Below are 12811 nucleotides of genomic sequence, written 5' to 3' on the forward strand. Positions count from 1 at the left end.
TGGGCTGCTTCTAAGATTATGCTCCTGAGTCTGCTTTAAAAAAAAAATATCATCCAGTTTTGAGAAACTTGTATAGTGTAGTTTAGGAGAGTACTTGTTTCCACTGGTTGGTAGGTAGGTATTCAGGGTGCAGTTACTTGCGCTTAAGCATCTGGGGCAAACCTGTTTTATCCCTGTGCCACGTTTTTAGCACAAATAACTGCCACAAATCGTATGCTTTTTTTTTCTTGTTCTGGAACAGGAACAAAGCACATATTTTTGCGTTGGAACAAAACTAAGACGAAAACAAGATCATTTGCGTTAGAAACCCTGGTTTCAGCCGACGCCTTGTGTCCACTTGACTAGCGTGCAGCCGGAATCCAAGTGTGTGTGCTCCTTGTTATCTATATGGCTCTCTTGAGAGACCAGGCACCTTGCTTTTGTTTGTTACATTAATGTAAGTATCTAATCAATGTAATTATCAAAGGCACAGCACATCATAATAGAAGATTGTAACTTATGTGCATATTATGGTGTCCCAATCAAAAGAGCCTTCAAGTTCCCCTCAACTAGCTATACCAATCAATCAATCAGTCAACCAAAGAAATACATCTTTCATATTTTTTCTAATACCTTGCTGCCTGTTTTTGTGCAGGAACAACTAAAACTGTACTGCGAGACATGTGACAAGCTGACATGCCGTGACTGCCAGCTGCAGGAGCACAAAGATCACAAGTATCAGTTCATTTCATCAGCGTGTGAGCAACAAAAGAGCAACCTTAACGGCTTGCTGGCCAAGATTCGTGAAAAACAGTCTTACATCGAGGGTGCCCGCAACCTGGTGAGCAAACGGCACCACGAGATCACCCAGCAGGAGCAAAAAGTCACCAGCGACATCAAAATGTTTGCAGTCAGGTGAGCCATTGTCCTTTCTTGAACCTATTTGAGAATTGGGACCTGCATTTTGTAAGAACCCCTTTCTTTTCATAAGGCCTCATGTCATTGATTAGTTGCCAGTTGGCACCATCACCTCCAAGATTCGCTATGTTGCATAAGAGGAGACAGAAAAAAAAAAGTTGCTGATATTGTAGTGGATTGTTGGAAAATATAAGCTTGTCAGTCATCAAGGAACGTACCTCATTGCAGTGGTAGACTCGTGACTAATGCGTTGCTGTTAAACATGAGGGTGCAGGTTTGGTTCCCCGCAATGGCTGCTGCATTCTGATGAAGTTGAAATGCAAGAAACGAGGGTGTGCTTAGGTTCAAGTGGGCATAAAAGAACCCCGCATGACCAAATTAATCTGAAGTTTCTCACTATTGTGCGCCTTGGACGTTTTATCACTAAAAACTGCAAAACTGAGTTTTTTTCATGCATACGACATGAAAAATAAAACAGTTTTAGTGTCAAATTAATTCCTGCAAACACGAGATTGTCTTCAAGTTTACTTATTACGAAGGTGTCCTATAAGTACAGAGTTGTCAACAAGGCAACCGAAGAGGTCCATTGCATTTCTTGGTTCATCGTCGTTGAAGTGCGACTTCAACTAGCATATTTTACTCGCAGACTATCTTTACTCAGCAGTGACTTGCATTGTTCTGGGTGACGACTGGATACGATTGGCTAAATTCGACTAAATGATTGGTAATATTGGACGTCTGATGTTGTCATGTTATTGTCGTCTTCGTTAAATGTCGATCCAGTCATCATGTTTTTTTTTTACCTTAAAGGGACACTAAGGGCAAGTATTAGGTCAATGTTGAATGCTGAAATAGCGGTCCAGAAACGTCGTTGTGCTACTTTTGTGCCAAGGAAGTGCTTATTTTGAAATAAGATGACGTTTCAGTAATCCACATAGCATTGGCACACTTGAAGTCCTCCGCCTGAAGGCGGTCCGTCTCGAGTCACTGTCCGTGCCCAACATTGCCCGCCTTTACTGCGCGGCTGCCGACACTAGTAACAGCAGAGAGAAAGTAGTGAGATCCACACAAGGCACAACAGCCTTTGAACAATTTTCTGCTTGTTTGGCTCGGCTTAGTTCCCACTCGTGCCATTCTTCGTAGTAATGCTAGGCGGTTCTTTTTTACATAAAGCAAACAGAAATGGACTAGTAGCATTTTATAATGCTTCTTGATGCCTGGAAGGCTTTCTTTTTTATTGCAGCTAGTTTGGTTACTATGGGTTATTGTAGTCGAACTCTCTCACGTCATCGGGATCATTTCGCTACTAATGTCCCACTTGTGGTGCACGTATGTGGTACATTTAGCTTAATTTCTCCATAAGTAGGGCACTGCTATTGATTATGTTGTCATTTTAGGCATTGTCGTTCATTGAGCTTTAATTTTGGCATTTGCCTTAAGTGCCCCTTTAAATGGGTGTTTGTGCTCTGATGCATAATGCAGCGACGTGTTTCAGATTCATCACCGAAATCAACAAGAGAGGCAAGTTGCTGCTGCAGGAGCTGAATGACATCTGCAACAAGAAGAAGTTGCAGCTATCATCGAAGAACGAGGAGCTGATGGCTCTCTCGCTGAAACTTGCACAGTGCCAAAAGTTTGCCGAGGCCGCGATTAACCGTGGAAGCGACGTGGCACTCGTTTTTAGCAAGAAAGCCATCTGCAGTCAGGTAGGCATCCAGGTTGCCTTGCATACTCTGTACGACTAGCAAATTTTCGGGGGATAACCGATGGCCCTAACTTGTGACGTTTTGTTTTCTATTAAAGAAATGCTTGTGGAATTTGTGTAGATTATTGTGAAATAAATTTTTTTTGCCAAATTTGTGTTTACTTTTAGACAACAATACTAAACTTGTGTGTAGATATTTTTCTATAGAAACCTATAAAAAATTGCAGGTACATGTGGTGCATGTGAGTTTCAGGAAGCAAGAAGGCTGGGCTCATTGACAGGAATGCTCTTTCAAATTCCAGTGTGAATACTGTGACAGTCCTTTGGTAGACTGCAATTTTTAAGATAGCTTGTTGTTTGTCTTCACTATTACAGTATTCAGGTTCCGACAAGCAGGATTGTGCAATTTCTAAACCTTTATGAATCATGTATTGACTTTACACTGAAAACTGTACAATTTAAATTCCATCGTAAGTAATTTCATTTCAATAATATCATGCTAGATCCATTGGCTCTCAAGGTGGCTTGAAATCTTATATGATTAAAAAAAATTTTTTTCTTGCAGTGATGCTCACTCTTAAATGGAATAATATGATCCCAGCAATTCGTTTTCTCTTTAGTGCAGAATGTGTTTGGAACCTATTTTGAATGTATAAATACAGAAAAAGATATGTGTGCATATCATAGCATGTAAAAGCAAGGAAACATTTCATGCGTTATTGATTGTATAGTAGGCCATGTTACTGATGCGGACTGAGTTGTCAAGGGTTAATAATCAGTCATACCTTTTTAGCCTTTAGTCTTCGCCTCCCACAAGGAAGTTTCTGCAAATAAACAATGCTCAATGATGTCTTTGACTTATTTTGCCTTGTATGCAAGATCGGCACCCTTCTATATTTGGAACAATTGTTTAAAAGTTGGTCGTGGCAGTAGTGTTAAATTTTGGGACTGGGCGATTATTGCATGTTTGGAGAGAGTGAGCTTTACAATTGCGAATGTGAAACTTTTTTCAATACCCTTTGTGGCGGGTTTTCCTGTGGGCCTAGATGCGGACAGTGCTGAAGACTCGCTGCGAAATCCCCAACCCACAGCACGTGGTGGACATCAAGTTCCTATATGAGGCCGAATTCCTCACTAACTACATTGCAAATCTGGGTTGCATCCTTGTCGACCAGCAACCCATTGTCGGCACCCCACCGTGGTCTGCCACTGCCAAGGCAGCAGCCCTTAACCAGCATCGAGGTGGGCCGCCTCCCGACGCAGTATCTTCAGCACAACAACAGCAGCAGCAGCAGCAACAACAACAACAACAACAGCAACAACAGCAGCAACAACAACAGGTGAGAACATGTCCGCTCTTTTGCCGAGCTTGTCGAAATGGCACGTGTCATTGTAACGTTTGTGCTACGCGTAAATGCTGGTCTTTGTCTGTGGATTGTACTTGTGCTATACTGAAAATTGTGTTTGCTACTTTTATGTGGGCAAACCATTGTTGCCAATGCCATATGGAGGCACATTAAATTTTCACCTGTTTGTCTTCGAGGGATTAGTAGCTATTCATGTGCTACTGCCTCGGGAAAAAGATTTCCTGCCAAATGAAGATACATTATTGTACATGGAACTGGACTACCTTAATCATTTAATGTATTTGTTTTTTGTGAAGCATTTGTGCATGACGTCAAAGTTATTTATGTTTCCGTTTCAGGCACTACTTTGCGTGTCGGTTTTTATTTGCATTTTTGACTTTTCGTTGAGCAACTATGTGTGTGTGGGTGTGTATGTGACTAACACTGGTGTCTATAAACCGTTTGCAACTTGCCCTTTCATCGCCACGAACTTCTGAGTTTGTGAATGTTCCTATTTCTTCCTGTTTGCGCAGGAGGCTGTTTCAGAAGTTCTACAGTCTCTAAGAACACATGAAATCTTTTTTAGGATTTATAACATCACAGTGCTGGGCCACCTGCGCTCCAGAATTTCATAATGATGCCTATGCAAAGCAAAGGTTTTGTAATGGTCATGATGAACCTGCTTGCGAAGTCAGATTCGCACCAATTACTGCAACCATTTTGCCAGTATGCATCAAAAGAAACAGAGTTCAGGATTGCTCCAGTGTGATAAACATACCCCAGACCTGTAGTACGGTGAGAGAGTATCTTTGCTTGGCACCATGCCTGCGGTTTTGTGAAAAGGTGCTCATGTGTTTAGTAAATTGAGTGATGTACAGTTTATTTTGATTGCACCCACCTAGCGGCCACTCGTGGCATGCTCACTGCATGCTACTCACGGATATGATTAGCCTTACGTCATCGTGACGTTAACCACTCATAACTGAAAATGCAAGACATTCTGCTGCATTTCATTGCAGGAGGCGCTAGAGCATAACTCTTTGTAACGAACCTGATTCTACATCGAGAACAAGTGCTCACAGATCTATTCTTTGTATAGATATATAACACACATTAGCATATAGATATATATATCACTTAAGTAAACACCATCTTACTGCTTTCAAGGGCCCAACATTGGATATAGTAGAAGTTGGTAATGAATTTATGAAATACGTACACATGAGCGCAACTATGTGTACACGAATTCTCTCACTTTGACTGAGGTAATCATCACACAAGTTGAATGCTACCTCATTAACTGACTGACAGCTCATTGATCTCTTTCGCATCAGATTTGAGGAACCTACCTAAAAAAATTGTCAATGTACCACGTTTGACCTATGATTCGAGAGAATGCTGAAAGACGTATTGCAGCAAGTTTTTTTCTTTTTGTTGCGTATTTCACAAGGTTAATTCGTGGTAGAGGTGACTTGCAAGGGACCAGGTAACCAGGTGGCACTGTGTGCCTGGACAGTGCATTGACACTGTTTATCCTGCAGTCTCATCTATCTTGGAACTTAGCGAATAGTACTGCGACTTACTGAAACACAGAATAGATTCGTACTATCAAGAAAGTAATAAGAGAGAACAGCAAAGGGCGTCACTCGCAACTAACTATATTCTCACAAAAGCGGCAACTTATATAACCATAGCAACCGTGCGCGCGCTCATAGGTGCGGCTATATATTTGTCGTTATGTATGTAGGTTGCTTTGGTTATATCCATTGTTATTATTATTTATTTAGTCTGCATCCATACAAGCATTACGGGGCGGGGGGGGGGGGGGGGGGGGTAGAAAAAAAAAACGAACATGAGCATTGCAAGAAATGTCACTACTTTCCCAAGAGTGAAGTTAGTTGCGAGCGGTGTCCTTTTCTTTCCTGTCTTATTCCTTACTCAACGGTACACGTCTTTTCGTATTTTAGTATGTAACAGCTAGCCCAAAAACAAGTTTTACTAAGCGCGGTCACATTCACTGTCACTGCACGGACTGCTGGCCCATCTTAAACTAACTGTAGCGATGTTGTCAAAGTATGGAGCTTATGTGCTAATCTTTATCTTGCTCATTGGCTGTGCTTAAAAACCCTTACATTTTGATGTCAGCCGAAGTAGCCAGTGCTGGCGTGGCTCTGTACAAAAGATTTCTTTCCCAATGTTTTGTTAACATTTTATTTTGCTATTTTTTTGCTTCCTTCTCTCTTTATAACTGGTGGTACTTTCTTGCAATATTATGCTTTTGTTTATTTATAAGGGAGTAATTGTAAGTCATCGTTATTGATGCAAATGCTCATGCTTGCATCCTACGTTTTTTTTAAAGATGTTGCGTTTAATCTTTTCGGACTGGCTTATTTAATGCTTACATATGCGTCCAAAATACAAAAGTAACCTCACTAGTGAGGATACAAAAGTAACCTCACTTCGCAGTTCTGCTGCGCCTTGCTCGTGCCCCGTGTGTTACGGGACTGCCGAATCAGCCGATAAAATTTTCTCAATTGTGTTTAGTACAAAAGCTGAATACAAAGGGTGAACCATGTTGAATACAAAGGTGTGTTGTATAGAAAAGAGAAAGTTATAAATTGAGGCAGGGAAAGAGAGAAAGAGCTGTATGTGAACTGTCCTGCTGTGTTCTTGTTCCCTGTGGCTGCTGGCTGCCCGCTGCAGTCTGTTCCCCGGTACCCTGAAGGTTTCCACCCTGCAATGCCGACTGGCCCAGGGCCTGGACTTTATCACCATGTGGGTACAAACTTAAGCCCGGCCGGCTTTTCTTCTGCTACTCCCTTTCCCACCTCAGCCTGCTAGTCTTGCCCCTGACCCCCCACTCCTCCTGCCATACTCATCATCACTGGACTGCAGAGAGGGGAAAGGGTCTCTCTCATTACCACTGACTCCCCTAGTTTCTCCTCTCCCACATGGCTTGTCTCACACAAGGCATTCTCAGGACGCCTCTGAAAAGGGTGGTGAAAAGGGACTGTGTTGTCTGTCTCATGCCATTATTGGTTGCCTTCGGATTATCGTAGCTTTGATGCATGAAGTTGGTGACATTATTAACATTGGAAGTTTTAAGTGGGAAATGGACAAGTGCTGACCAGCGACTGCGTACAAAATGATTGAACAGCGAGGAAAGAAACGATGGGAAGAGTTGTAAAAAAACGTTCCGGTTGTTATTCTCTGCAGTTGCCCTATTCACAGATGTGGCCGGCTTTGTCCGAGCAGGTACTGTGGGCTACGTTATGTCCTCAGTCTTGTCGCATGTGAAACGCCGTCGTTTTGTCCCCGTCGGTAGTGAGCCGTGTGTGTGTGCATGAGTTTGATGTGCGCACTTTGCCTGCTTCGTGATCGTCGGCAAGCAGGTGTCAGTCAGCCCTTGTCCATGCCGTGTTTCTTGCATCCTTTGTGCAGCTTGCTGCGAGCCATTTAGTGTTCAGCTGCTTCACCGGCAGCTGCCTCATCTTGGTCCCTAGCAGTTGTGCCAGCTTGCTGTCAAACGCTTGCTACGCCCCTGCTTATGTTTGCCAACTTGGTGTATGTGCATCCTTTGAGTCCTGTAACCTACTTCATGGGCTCTGGAATGTGTTGGCTGTCCTGGGAAAAACGCATGAACTATTATTGGACCACTGTTGTGCTGCTTTTGTTCATAGTGGTCTGCCTGTTGAACACCTGCCTGTCTTTTTATAATGAAGCAAGACGTAGTGTCTAATGTGACAACATGGCTGGGCTGCATGTGATTGAAATGGCGTAGTATTTTGCTTGTCTTAGTATTTTTATTTTTCTTGATTTTTTTTCAGCTTACTACTACTGCTTTTTTATTGAAGCAAAAGTGTAAGACTTGTTGAGCAAATCAACGTTAGGCTTATCCACCAAGGCATTGATACGAGCTGTGGGTATTGGGCCATTAGGAAGCTGGTTGTCCTGCCAAGGGTTTTTTGTTTTAATTCATGACCCATTGCACTGCTGTTATGACCACTTCTAATGGAAGTTATAAACTGGAGTTGTTGTACCAGGAATATTGCAGTAAAAGCTCATTAACTTAATATTTAATTTTTTGAAGTTGTATAGTGTGGGCCTGTTTTCCAGTCCCAGTAAGTATATGCATTGGTTAAAGGCATTAAACTCGTTAACTCTCTGATATTTGGCTTCAACCCGGTTAATATTTGGATGATCCTCGGAACTCGGCGTGCATGATGTGCCGAATATGTGCGACGCAAAGGTACGGGAATGGAGTTTGTGAACGACCGAAGCGGCCGCAGGCTAGTGCCCTCATTTTGACTTTGGGCAATACGCTTGCAATGTTACAAAATGCACATGTGTTCGAAGCTGAAGATGAAAAGCTTCAGCCCTGGTCTGCATGCTGACGTAAAACTCTCTTGCTATATTGCAATCAAGGAACGATCAGTTGGCAGCCATATTTTCTGGTGAAAAAATTCTCGCATGTTCGTGGTAGGTTTGGTGGCGACGGTACTTTAGGGGAGATTATTCAGAGCATGTTTTATTTTGGCTTAAGACGTGGAGATCTCGATTCGCAATCGCATTGTGAACGAACTGACAAATGACAAATTGCTGCTTTTACACTGTTTTTGTGCAAAATAAGCAGAAATTTGCATATTCACTGAGAAAATGAAAATGTATGGGTGTTACTTGTACACTGGTTTATGGTTTTCTTGATGCTTTTGATAATTAGTCATTTGATTATTTCACACATATAGATTTCACAGGTCTTGTGAAATCTGAATAAATGAGCTTTTACTGCATTTATTTTTTGTGGGATTGAGGACAAAGCTACACAGGCAAGGAAATTAGTGCTCATTTAACTGCATCAATTATTCTGGGGACTATAGCTAGAACTTTTTATTTCTTGAAACACATCTCAGATCCTCGGAAAGCAGTTGATAATAACAGAGTTATCTATCTTGTCTGATTGCATTGTTGTAAATTATGTTTTAGTGCTTTATCATAACTGCATAGTCAGCTAGCGGAGTTTCATATCAAGAGCTATTAAGCATATTGTTTGCTTTAATTATTGGCCACAAAGAGCATCTCTAAGAGAAAAAAAGGCAGCGGCATGCTTCTTTATATACAATAGCCAAAACTGTTTAACGGTTTATTTAAAATTGTTCTATTTTTGTTCAGAAGCTGCAGTAATGAAGAATGCCCTGGCATGGTCTGTGAATAACCCCTTAATGTGAACGTCCAGGTCTGGGAAGTCACCCACTTTCCTGGCAGTTACAGTTTTATGTTTTCAGTTACACTTATGGCCAATTCAAGGAAGGAACAAGTAATTAAACAGTGCATTCAACAGCTGCGAAGCTTGGCTAAATTGATACGTGTGCATAGTCTTGCGTAATGCTCTTTCTTTTCTGCCACTGGACACTTTGACTGGCTTCCAGATGACTGAACAATCGCCAACATGACAGTTTCATGATATCTGCTTTCCTATTGCCATGCCATTCCATTTTGTTTAATGTGTAAAGCAAGTTAGGTGACATGCTAACTAGGAATGCAAGACACTGTTTTCATTGCACATCTTGCAAGCTGCCTTTTGAACTGCAATACTTGGTTCCAAAAACCCACATGTGATTGGGCACAAAGCACTGTAGTGTTCCTGCGTAGCAGAAAAGGAGAGGAGTAGCTTTTATGAGGCACTACAGTGCGCTTATATGACCACAATGTCGTGGAGGCGTGGTGTGCGGAGCTACCTGTATGTAGGGATGGCAGTGTGCATGGTAGAGCATGAACAATTTAGTGCCTCCAAAACATTACACACTCACTGGTGTATTTGCCTGTTTACTCCTTGTAGTGCAAGTTTGTTTTAGATGCTATTATTAGAAAGATACAAATTGTGGTCTGTATTGTGATGTATCAAGTTGGTGCAACACGTATTGTTGTTCTTAGCTTGTCAAGGGGGGCTGTACAGGGTTGGGCTAGCCGCAGCGCCCCGTGTGTCCACCCTCGTCAACACAGTTCTCTCCGCAGCAGCGACAGGGTGCCATGGGCACGGCACATGGGATGCCTCCCAACGTCCGCCCGCCTCCCTACCCTGGCCCGTACGTGGTGCCAGGCGGGGGCTACCCTGGGGCTCCTCCTCCGCAGCTGCGTCACCTGCTGAACCAGGGCCCCATGAACCAGAAGGGAGGTGCCAGCATGGCTGCCCTCAGCCACATGGCTCGTATGGGGCCCTCAGCAGCAGGTGGAACGTACACCATGCAGAAGAGCCCTCACCCAGCACCTCAACATCCCAGTCAGGCGATGCGCCCGCAGCCTGGCGTGCGGCAGCAGCATGTAAGTCGCATCCTTTTAAGGAGTCGGTACTCTCGAGCATCTAAATACAATGCAGGAAATCATTGAACATAGAGTACCCGGTCATCTCTTAGTTATGGTTGCTGCCGAACTCGTAGTAGACATAATTGCAAACATTCTCTAGCGTGCATTTTGTCTTTCCATTCAGTCAGTATGCATTTCTCATGCTAACTGTAGGCGAAGCAGAGTACTAGATGGATGTGGTGAGCTCGAGAGGCCACTTCTTGTGTTTTTTTTTAAATTTTCTTAGCCAGTGGCTTTGCAAGAATTTAAAAAGAGTTACAGCACCATGACCTTAACAGCTGTACTTCTACTATCAAACTCCGAGCAAGTGCCCCGCCTCAACAAAGTTGAAAGTGCTGGCAAGGGGGGGGGGGGGGGGGGATGCCTATCTTGGAAGGACACCAAAATTCAACGTGGTGGTAAAATCTTCACTCCAGAAAAAGAAAATGCAGTGTGCGTAGATTGAAATTTTATTACAGTGAACTTTATTTAGGCTCAAAATTTGTAGCTTTTAATTGCTTTGAAGACCATTGAAAAACTTGAGACTTCTCCGAGTCCGTTGCAAAAAAATGGGTTGCATTGCAGCATTCCGCTTGAAGTCCGCCATGGTTTTTTTGGCACTACAGCTCTAAGATCGGCCGGTATGCTGTGCATGTCGCCATCTTCCGAGCCATTGAGCGTGTTACTAAGACCATATTCCTTGAAGGACCATGCCACTGTCTCCTCAGATACAGCGGCCCTTGCCTCGGCCACAAAATCAAGCACATGTTGCCAAGGCAGCTTCTTCAAATTTCCTTTTGATGTTCGTGCTTCCTCTCACACATACTGCTCTCACAAACGGCCGTAAGGTGGACTTGAATGGCTTATTCTAATACATGTCAGCAGGCTGCAGGATGCTTGTGCACCCCGCAGGCACGTAAAGCACATTGGTGTCGTACTCCTCGAAGCCATTGTAGCGGCTTGTATCTTACGAATAGGCACCTGGTTGAACACTAGTAAGCATTGCACGTCGTCGACGTTTGGGCCCCAAACTCTTGACAGCCATTCTCGCATTATTCCTCTAATGTCATCGAGCTGTTTTTCGTGGTGGTGAGGCGAACATTTGATACAAATGGGGGAAAAAAAAAAGGGAAAAAATATTCGCACCACCATCTAATTCATGTTGGCCATCGGGCACCTGTTATGTAGCTGTTGCGCTGTCTTCAGCGAGTTCGCTGAAGACCAAAAGGCACTTGCTGCCTCCGAAAGTTGCTCTTGTTTGTAGTGTGGCGCATCACAATGCTGTACCGCTGTTTCCAGCTACTTATGTAACGATGAAGTTTCCCAAGTGCTTGCTGTTTGCAGTTTTGATGGCCTCTTTGACGTCCTGCTCTTCTTTCATGCTCAAGGTACACGAAGAGCGCATTGTCCACATGTTCGCTGAACACTGGCGCGGCGTTACTGAGCTTCCGTCGAAGTTTTGCTTTCCCGTAGTTTACCTTTAGCAAATGATCGAAATTCTTCTCCCATTCCTGTATCTGCTTCCGGTCGAGCTTGAAGTGTCGAAACGTTTGGTGTACATTTTTTCTGTTTTCTTGATGCCATCGAATAAACTCGATTTTCTTCGCCACTGTGTAGGACTTTATAGGTACAGCTGACCTCCCATGGCAACACAAAGCAACAAATGGCACAGAGCATGTGCGGCGCAATCGGGCTGCAGTGCATAGCAGGATTTGATTGGATTGTATTGGAAGGGAGGGGGCACACTCTTGGAATGGCGCGGATATTGGAAATCGCCAGTGAAGTTGGGGGGGGGGGGCTTTTACTGATGGGGGCAGTTGCTCGGAATTTCACGGTAGGCTTATTGACTGTGCCACACATGCCAGCACTGTTGTACTCTTGAACAAATACTCAGCCTTCAGTTGTGTCTCGATTCTCTGTCTCTTAGTTTCTCACTTCGTCCATCTATTGTTGTATCCCAGTTGATGAAGCAGACTACTGTGACTCCCTTCATCTCCTCACCCGTCATTGCATGTCCTCTTTTTGCAGGGCATGCCGTCGCACCAGGCCCTTGCTGCCCAGCAGGCAGCTATGATGAGACAACAGCAGCTGCATCACATGCAGCAGCAACAACAGCATCACCAACAGCAACAGCAGCATCACCAGCAGCAACAGCAGCACCATCAGCAGCAACAGCAGCACCATCAGCAGCAACAGCAGCAGCACCACCAGCAACAGCAGCACCATCAGCAGCAGCAACAGCACCATCAGCAGCAGCAACAGCATCATCAGCAGCAGCAGCAACAACAACAGCAGCAGCAGCAGCAGCAACAACAGCAACAACAGATGCCAACCTCTGCCAGTGTTCCCATCACGCTCAACTCAAGCATTACCATATCTCCAGTGACTACTGATAAGTCTAGGTGAGTGAACTCGTACATTGATACAAATACTGCTTTTTTTCTTTTATTGCGATAGCAATGATATGGACACTCTCAGCTGATTTTTACCGTCGCTGTCATGTCCCGGATATGTATATGTCCTT

At 43.7% G+C, this 12811-nt stretch overlaps 1 protein-coding gene across 8 annotated transcripts in view; it reads left to right on the plus strand.

Annotated features, from left to right (window-relative positions):
- Positions 1–12811, plus strand: part of LOC119170408 (E3 ubiquitin-protein ligase TRIM33) — a 143721-nt gene that overhangs the window by 91102 nt on the left and 39808 nt on the right. For 3 of the 8 annotated variants that reach the window (XM_075875818.1, XM_075875827.1, XM_075875831.1), the window contains exons 3-9: positions 635–894; positions 2393–2603; positions 3649–3942; positions 6652–6723; positions 7165–7203; positions 9961–10266; positions 12316–12689. In XM_075875818.1, coding sequence (XP_075731933.1) covers positions 635–894; positions 2393–2603; positions 3649–3942; positions 6652–6723; positions 7165–7203; positions 9961–10266; positions 12316–12689 — 1556 coding nt within the window. The remainder of the gene's footprint in view (positions 1–634; positions 895–2392; positions 2604–3648; positions 3943–6651; positions 6724–7164; positions 7204–9960; positions 10267–12315; positions 12690–12811) is intronic. The other 5 variants (XM_075875819.1, XM_075875837.1, XM_075875826.1 and 2 more) reach the window with 4 other exon arrangements.

Source organism: Rhipicephalus microplus, chromosome 2, assembly GCF_043290135.1.
Source record: "Rhipicephalus microplus isolate Deutch F79 chromosome 2, USDA_Rmic, whole genome shotgun sequence".
Classification (NCBI taxonomy): Eukaryota; Metazoa; Arthropoda; class Arachnida; order Ixodida; family Ixodidae; genus Rhipicephalus; species Rhipicephalus microplus.